The 9,938-nt window shown below is 38.2% G+C and overlaps 1 protein-coding gene across 1 annotated transcript in view; it reads left to right on the top strand.

Annotated features, from left to right (window-relative positions):
* Positions 1-3,694: 3,694 nt before the first annotated feature.
* LOC137659543 (uncharacterized) overlaps positions 3,695-9,938 on the top strand; it is a 12,410-nt gene continuing 6,166 nt past the window's right edge. Inside the window, exon 1 of the mRNA XM_068394410.1 lies at positions 3,695-3,997. Coding sequence (XP_068250511.1) covers positions 3,760-3,997 — 238 coding nt within the window. The 5' untranslated portion in view covers positions 3,695-3,759. The remainder of the gene's footprint in view (positions 3,998-9,938) is intronic.

Below are 9,938 nucleotides of genomic sequence, written 5' to 3'. Positions count from 1 at the left end.
GATTTTTTTCCGTTTTTCACGGCTAATATTTAACAGTGTGACGTTCCAATGTTAACCGTCGAAATTTGCGCATGAATAATCTAAATCCTGATCCTACCATATTATTGGGAATCCATAATCTGTTTTGGACGACAACACTTACAAACCAAAACATAACCGCGAACTTGCACACTAAAACACACAACCGCTCGAGAAAACTACAAAAATCCCCAAACACTTTCTTAGTTTTAAATGATTCTTTCTTTGGCCCGTTCAAAGAGGATTTAGCAAATCTTATTTTAACAATCTCATAAATATATAAACAATTTTATTAGATATGTTTCACGAATGTAACGGATACTTTAGGAGCAAGAGCCCGTGCCATCTCAAAGTTGACCTCGTCTAAAGCATCATTCGTCATGATTTTCAACTCATAGAATGCATAGATTCAAAATATAATTCTAAAAAAACCAAAATAATAACGTGGCGAACCGAAAGGCTATCATAAAATGAGATTACGTTTAGGTTTTAGGTTTAATGGTAGCTCATGAATAGCAGAAGCAAGGGATAGGACAATGCCATAGAGTCCTAGATTAAAGACTGCTCATATATACATACGATCAGCGACCAAGTCCACCCTCTCCATCAAAGAACGACCAGGGAGGGCCAGACAATGGCTGCTGATGACTCAGAAGATAGATTTATAGGCTCCCAAAAACCCGCCCTCCCTCGCTCACAAGAATGTGAGGTTGCAGACACTATAAGAAACTATCGAGCTAGCTCGAGGATCTCGAACTCCCATCCAACAGAATACCAGGCAGGATCGTTTCCAATAGTCTTGTACAACCGAAGATTTATGGAATACTGAAGTCGTCTGAAGTAGCAACCTGATTAATCATCATCGGACTCGACACTAAAACCCAGTCGAAAAATCGGGTCAGTCTTATCTCGATACTCCAACATTAACGTTCAGTAGGATGGGAGTTCGAGACCCGCTTAAGCTCGATAGTTTCTAGTAGGGTCTAGGACATTTAGCCGTGGCCATTTCACCGTGGCCATTTTGCCTTGGCCATCTCGCCACATTCCATTTTACCGTGGACTATTTTTGCCGAAGACCAGTCTCGCCGCATACATACATATTTTGCAAAAGTAGAATTGTTGCATAGGTTCTTTCAACTAATTTGAGAAACTGGGAAAATGTATTGGTATTTATAATTGTATATATATATATATATATATATATATATATATATATATATATATATATATATATATATATATATATCTATATATATATATATATATATATATATATATATATATATATATATATATATATATATACTGTATATATATATATATATATATATATATATATATATATATATATATACTGTATATATATATATATATATATATATATATATATATATATATATATATATATACAGTATATATATATATATATATATATATACATATATATATATATATATATATATATATACTGTATCTGTAACCTTGCTATGCTTATGAGCGTAAATAATTGATTAGAAAAGAGAAAATGGAAATAAGAAGTACATTGAAAAAAAAAAAACGTTGGGCGTAAGCATCGTTTTTTACTAGAATTATCAATGCCTGAAGTTTTATAGTTGATGTACACCCTTACTCTAAATACTGCATCCATGAGTATAATACGAAATATCTTCGGCTTTATTTCGAAAATTTTTACGTTTAAACATTCGATGAATGAATAAGTCTCATTAACTTGATGAATTAATTTAGTCTTTTATTCTTCAGAAGCGGATCAAACAAAAAGAGAAATACAAATAGAAAAATTATTATTGACAAAAGAAATTCTGTCCGTGTTATCAAAACTATTATCTTTTTCTTTTTTTCTTTATGATCACAGAGTATATTTTTCGTTATTATTTATGTAGCTGATAAGAGTAAAGGTTATGATCACGTCATAATAGGTTTGATAAATGGTCATGCACATGGCACCCAGACCCACACATATATACACCTACATACATACATTAATACACACACACACACACACACATATATATATATATATATATATATATATATATATATATATATATATATATATATATATGCATATACATGTATGTATATATAAATCAACAAATGCAGCCGTTTCTAGTCCACTGCAGGACAATGGCATCAGACATTTCCTTATTCGTGTCTGTGGTTTGGACAGTTTTCATCACCATACTGGTCAGTGTGGATTGGTGATGATGGGAGATTTTCGTCTGATCGCTCACAGCAAACCAAACTACTATAGTATGGGTGGCCCTGACTAATACAGCTTTGCTGATCAGGGCGATACGCAAACTCTTTCAATACTAAGTATTACGATCAAAATTATATTAAAACTATATATCCTGGTCAGGTTCATCATATGCGAATATCACATACACACACACACACACACACACACACACACACAGGATGTCTGGGCTAAAGTAACAATAATAGCCTCCGAACTGAGTACAATATTTACCAAGTAACGCCATACGCGTCACATCAAGACATAAAAGATATGCGTAAAGTAATGTAACATTGAAGTACTTTACATCACGGCTTTGAACATCAAATTTACAATAAGTGGGTATGTACAGTCCCGGATATCCTCTCTCTCTCTCTCTCTCTCTCTCTCTCTCTCTCTCTCTCTCTCTCTCTCTCTCTCTCTCACTACGCACATACATACACAAGTACACTCACACACATACATACACACACACACACACACACACACACACACATATATATATATATATATATATATATATATATATATATATATATATATATGTATGTATATATACATATAAAAATATGTATATACATATATATAATGTATATGTATATATATATATATATATATATATATATATATATATATATATATATATATATAGAGAGAGAGAGAGAGAGAGAGAGAGAGAGAGAGAGAGAGAGAGAGAGAGAGAGAGAGAGAGAGAGAGGGGGGGGTTGCACTTCTTCATGTACCTATGTGCATTTATGTATTATTCATGTATGAAACACATGAATATAATGCCATTTATAAGCGTAAGTATATTGTGTGACTTTGCAAGTGTGGATTGGCTTGAGATTAGGATGAATTAAAAAACATATATATACATATATAGTGTATATATACGTATACATATATATGTATATATATACGTGTATGTGTGTATGTATTTATAAGTATAATTTATTCCATAAACAGTAGCCTACGTACAAGCATACACGATAGAATGAATTAACCATTCATTCAATATTGTTCACCATTCATATCAATGACTGCAGTAAATACAGACAGCGGAAGAAGAGCAACTCAACTCGAGCTATACACCGCGAACGATCAAAACGCTTTCGAATGCGCAGCGTTCAACGAAACGTATATAATATACGATGCGAGATTATTAAAACCCCACTTTACACCACTCTTACTGATGCTTAACTTTTCAAATTATTCCCTACCATGGTTAGTTACCTAACTGTCTGAACTCTACTTTCATCCACCTTTTCTATCAGCTAAAGAGAAAAAGTTGCAAGCGAACCGTTTGAGCCAAACGCTTGCGAGAAAATGGCGCTGCTGGTGCGAATAGGCGCAGACTTGCTCGGAGGGGCTTAGTGGCTCGGAGCGAGGAAAGGCATCATCAGTCCGGGCGATCGGCGATCAGTCGCTTGTTGGTACCAGCTAAAAGGTGTCCGTCCGCGCGTTGTCGTGCTCGGCTGGCTCGCATGGAGTGGCATCGGAGCAGATGTCTGGCTCTCATAGACGAGTACGAGAAGCGCCCGGCGCTGTGGAATCAAGAACACGGCGCCTACTTCAACAAGACTAAGAAACTCGAGCAATGGGAGGAAGTGGCCAAGATCATAGGTTGTACCGTCGACGATGTCAAGCGGAAGATGGAGAGCTTGCTAGGCAGCTTCAGAAGGGAAAAGTCGAAGGGAAACAGGAACAGAGAAAATGACAAATGTAAGAGCATACCTTCGTTAACTTTGCTTATATATATATATATATATATATATATATATATATATATATATATATATATATATATATATATATATATATATATATATATATATATATACAGTATATATATATACAGTATATATATATATATATATATATATATATATATATATATATATATATATATATATATATATTACGGCTGGCAAATTACATAACCTCCCGAGTTCCAAACTCACCTGTTTGTTTTTACATAAATCTGTTGCACTTTAATAATACCCAAGTTCTGAGAAATTATACAACTCCCAGTCAGCAATATATAAAATCACTGAATATCCAAAGGTCTCTTAAGTACACTTAAAACAAAACTGAGTTATTAATTACTTGAACTATTCAAAACAACCTCTTACTTAGATGCATAGTCATGGATTACGAGAGAGCTCCGTAAGAAATACTGGTGATCAAAATAATACACACCTTACAAGAATAAATATATTATACAAAAAATTTACAACATTAATAAAAAAAAATTATTACCATGAATCACTCAAAATATTAAATCTGAACAAAACCTTAGACTAAGACAAGATAATATTAGACTCTGAAAAGTATATAATCACTTGTTTCACTGGAAATTAAACTTTACACAAATATCTAATCTTGATAATTAATGAAAATAGTTAATACTTAAACACTCTAAAGAGTAAATACTAAATGAAATTTACATAAAAGTACTTAATACGCTTACGTGTTTTTAGCTGACACTAGGGTTCCGAACAGATAGCAATATAAATACACCTTACAATTTTAACCTAAACTCACACGGCCAATTAAAAAAATTTACATAATACCAGCACGTACTATAACACAATAAATTTGAAATCACCTTCAAAGTTTCATTCACGGAACAAGTTAAAGCGAAGAGTCTTTTTCGGAAAGGGCAGCAGTGCTAAGTGATCTAAATGCAAAAGTAGGTGACAGGAGGGAATCGAGTCGATGACTTCGGCAAGGGCCATGATTATTGAGAATATATAATTTTAAACAAAGATTATTCACAAGCATGCTTTGGAGGAGTAAATAATGAAGAAAGGAGTTAATTGGTTTCTGCATTAGTATACATTTGATAAAAGAACAAGTTGATAGATGAAAAGGTGAGAAGGCAAGTATAATATACACATTAAGTCCCGAATGAAAAAAAACTAATTTTAAATTGAAAAATACATTTGTCTAATACAGTACTCAACTGCACAATCAACATTTGCAGATTCTTAACATTTAGCTGGATGGAGGGATGCTAGAAAGGTGGCCTGAATTATAGCATACCTTGATTGACTGCTGACAATGTGTCATAGCATAACTGTCAGTTCATCAGACAGTTGCCATGTCAGGGCTAAGTCATTAGGGAGCTACTGTCCAGACACCCTCTAGGGTCACTCTGTTGATGAAGCTACAGGCATAATGGTCCTCTCCCAATAATCTGGTCATGTTTTGGATACTTACGACTTGTGAGAGTGGTCCTGTACTCAGCAATCTAGCCCCTTTAAGGTGTTACTTCCATTGAAGAGGTTCGATTGGTGGTACATGGTGTCCTGCATTCAACGATCTAGGCCCTTCAAAGTGTCACTTCCATTGAAGGGGTTTTAATTGTTGATGCTAGAGGACTTGCACTTTCTCTGCCTCTCAAGGTGGAACTTCAGTTAAGAGGGTTTAATCATCAGTGCATGTAAAGGTATGACATAATAGTGCCATCTCCCTAGACAAGTTTAGCATAGAGGAGAGGAAACGATGATCACAGTGGTTAAGCAATGACTCTGCCCGCCGCCACAATGTAACCTAAGGATCGCACATTATTATATACTAATTCTACATCTTTTAAGTAAGTAAAATGAGGAAAAAACCGAATTAGACGTCCACGTCCCAGCCTTCAGAATAGAAGACATTGATGTGTTGGTCCAAAATCGCACAGAAGTAGCCATACCCCTATACTGTGGGCTTATGATGCTCTCCCTCAAGTCGATGATGTGGACGATGCATATATATATATATATATATATATATATATATATATATATATATATATATATATATATATATATATATATATATATATATATATATATATATATATATATACACAGTATGTTTGTGAATTTAATAACTAACAGAATGCTCATTGTTTTATCTCCCGACACATGCCCAATGACCTGTCTAAGAAGGAAGGCCATCACATTCTTTGATAAGGTTTTGTTTAGGCACTTAATAGATGAAAAGCGCTCTAAGACATGGCTGGATTGTTTTCGTCCTATCTAGGTAGTAACGAAGAGCTCTCATTGGGCAGAGAAGTCTTTCTTCATCGTCTCTACCCACTCTCTCCGAGAGAGATATCAGAATTAATTCCCGAAGAAGCGGAATGTTGAAGGACTCTGTTTTCGCTCTGAATTCTGGCAAGTAATACAAAACAAACTTTCTTCCCCTTCAAGCACAAAGTAACTGCAATTCCCCAACCCTTTTTGCAGTTGCCTAGGCTACAAGGAAAAGTGATTTCATAGATGCTAGTGGTTTGTAGGGCTCTCAAATTAAAGCCTTAAGACCCAAGTCCCAAGAGGGAGCTGAAATTAGCCTTTTAGCAATTTCTATTTCAAAGGACCTCATGAAATCAGTAATGATTGGATCCTTAAGTATCTCCCAGAAGGCAAATCTGAAAAGCAAGGATAACATAGCTCTAAATCCTCTGATGAATGGAATGGACAAGCATTTTTCCTTACGAAGGAATAACAGGAAATCTGCAATCTTGGCAACTGTCGGGTTCGAGATGGAGTGTTTCGAGTCCCCGCACCACTTCCTGAATATCTTCTACTTGTACTGGTAATTTAAACGAGTGGAAGGTCTTCGAGCAAAGGTATCTTTCTAAGCCACATGCCTGTAAACTTCCCGAGCCCTGGCGAATCTGCTGATAATCTCCATGCAGTCACTGAAGAGCTTGTGGTCTGAGATGAAAAAGTGTCGATGAGGCTGTTTGAGGAAGTCCCGTCTGACAGGCGATCTATTTGGGGTGTCTACTGACAACTCTAATAAGAGGTCCATAAACCAGTGTTTCTGAGGCCAGAAGGGTTTGACCAGAGTAAGACCTCATCCTGTCAGTTTGTGCAGTGTTCCTTATCAGAGGAAATGGAGGGAGTGCATATCCTTGAAGTTGCCTCCAATCCTGAAGCATTGCATCTGTCAATGAGGCTGTTTGAGGAAGTCCCGTCTGACAGCCGATCTATTTGGGGTGTCTACTGACAACTCTAATAAGAGGTCCATAAACCAGTCTTTCTGAGGCCAGAAGGGTTTGACCAGAGTAAGACTGCATCCTGTCAGTTTGTGCAGTGTTCCTTATCAGAGGAAATGGAGGGAAGGCATATCCTTGAAGTTGCCTCCAATACTGAAGCATTGCATCTGTTGCCACTGATCCCGGATCGATATGAAAACTGAAGTAAGCCTGAAGTCTGTAGTTCATTGTGGTAGCAAAGACATCCACCGTTGCTGGCCACATATGAACCAAATCGTCCACCACTTGCTGGTGAATGGTCCATTGAGTTTAAGATCTGATGTCTTCGACTCAGAGCATCTGCTGTCACGTTCTTTGCCCATGATGAAATGTGGCATGAGAGTCACACTTTTTCCCTCTGCTCAGGCCAGAATCTATTGTGCATGGTTGTCCAACTTCTGGGACCTCGTCCCTCCTTCCTTCCATATGTAAGAAATAGTTTTCAGCGAACTTTGCGACGACTCTTGAAGAGCACAGATGGCTGAAGTGAGAAAGAGCAAGCTGGATTGCCCGGAGTTCTCTTCAATTGATAGAGTCCCCCAATTCCTGTGCTGTTCATGTCCACGACACAAACTGGTCCCCTATCGAAGTCCCCCATATGGAATCCGAAGCGTCTGAAAACAAAATGATATCTGGGAGAGGGGTTGACAAGAGAAGACCTTGGTTAAAATTCACTGGATCGGACCACCAGACTAGATTCTGTCTGATCGTCTCTCTCCATTGAACCTGAAGATGATGATGCTCGTGATCCCAAAGGTTGTGGAGTCGGTGTTGCAGTAGTCTTATTCTCCTCCTTCCACTAGGAACTAACAGAATTAACGATGACAGGAGGCTGATAAGTCTCATCCAAAGATTGGCTGGAGGTGCCTTTGTCTTTCAAAATAATGTCATTCATTCCTGTAGAGTCCGATTGCGATCTTGTGACGGGAAAGCCTTCAAAATTGAAGAGTCGATCTTCATCCCCAAATAGATAGAAACTTGACTGGGGATTACGGTTGATTTCTCTAAGTTGATCTGGATGCCCAGTTTGTTGCAGAATCTCAGGACTACGTCCCTCGTGTAGATGGTTTCCTGTTCTGAGCTTAACAGGAATAGCCAGTCGTCCAAATATCTTAGCATTCTTATGTCTCTCTTGTGGAGGGCTGCTCCCACAGGTGCCATAAGACGAGTAAAGACCTGTGGGCTGTCGTTAGGCCAAAGCAGAGAAATTTGAACTGCCATACCTCCTGTTTCCAGCAAACACTCAGTAGGTGTCGAGACTGAAGTTGGAAGGGAACTTGGAGGTACCCGTCTTTCAGGTTGAGTGACCAACCTTGGAGTCTACATTTTGAAATGAGTTTTCAATACAAGATGATTCAGACGAGAGAGGTCTATCATGGGTCTCCAAGAACCGGATGCCTTCTTGACGATAAACTCAAGGCTGTAGAAACCGAGGAATTGAAGCGTAGCTATTTCTATCGCTCCCTTTCTTCCCAGTTCTTCTAACTCTGCTTGAAGAGCTCTCCCCTTCTCTGACTACTCCTGGTTTGAGTTGAATGCTATTGGACTGTTCGATAATGGAGGAGGTTGGCCGAGGGGAATCCTGTACCAGACCTCGGAACTTGAATGATCCAAGGGTCTGGATCCAGTTCCTCCCAGGCCTGCCAGTGGTGTTGAAGGCAGCTTCCTATCTTTACACACAAGGGCTGTAGTCCCTATGGACAAAAAACCTTGCCGACTATTTTTTACCTTCTTTGTCCTCTATGTCCTGATGTCAAGCTAGTAGAAGGGTGAGGTTGTCGTTGGGTTGTAGAAGTATGGGAAGATGAGATTCCTAGGCCACAGTAACTTGTCATCGGCTTCTTGTATGTTGAAGACTGGAAGCCGACCTGTCTCTTCTCACCTACGACCAATGGCTGTCTAGGCATTGGTTATGGCTGGATACGTCTTTGTGCTAGGGCTACTGTCCTTACAAGCAATGATTGAATATTGTTATCCCTTGTGTCTTTAGCTTTGAGGTTTGCCCTCTCCAGGGAGGACATAAGGGTGTCCTCATAGAACAACTGCTCTACAAAAAGAGGAGAAGCCCTCAACACTCTTCTGAATGTCAGAGAGAGACGGAGTGGAATGGGACAAGAAGAAGTCCCTAATCCGTGAAGTCAGATATGCTTCTTGAAAACATATCCCTGTCATGGATGACTTAATGGAGACGTTTATGGAGCTGGCCAACTTTTTGTGAAGGGGTTGGTACTACTCCAAGGCTCCTGGTTCCGACAGAAGGCCCATCAGTGAACCCCAAAGCCATCCCATCATGTTCAGGTTCTCCTGAACTGTTCAAGTCAACATCTCGAGCTTGGCACAATTCTCCAAAGAAACACCTACTAACGATTTATGATTTTTCTGGAGGTTGGTTATATACTCACATGAGGAGTTAAGAGGCACTGGTGATGGAGCTGGAGGATCCTCTCCAAAAGCTAAATAGGACCTTCTGTTTTTAGCCAAGATAGAAGCCTGAAAGTGAGGCTTGTCACCTTCCGCATACTCTGCCAATTTCTTGGTGACCACTTGTCTTCCATGTCTGAGAAATTCTCCTATCATCCAGCGTAGAATAGGATTTCGTTTCTTTGACTAAAGAGTGTTCTCCACAAATCT

This window comes from Palaemon carinicauda, chromosome 20 (assembly GCF_036898095.1).
Source record: "Palaemon carinicauda isolate YSFRI2023 chromosome 20, ASM3689809v2, whole genome shotgun sequence".
NCBI lineage: Eukaryota > Metazoa > Arthropoda > Malacostraca > Decapoda > Palaemonidae > Palaemon > Palaemon carinicauda.
Note: the sequence above shows the minus strand (reverse complement) of the source record. Positions and strands in the feature narration are given on the sequence as shown.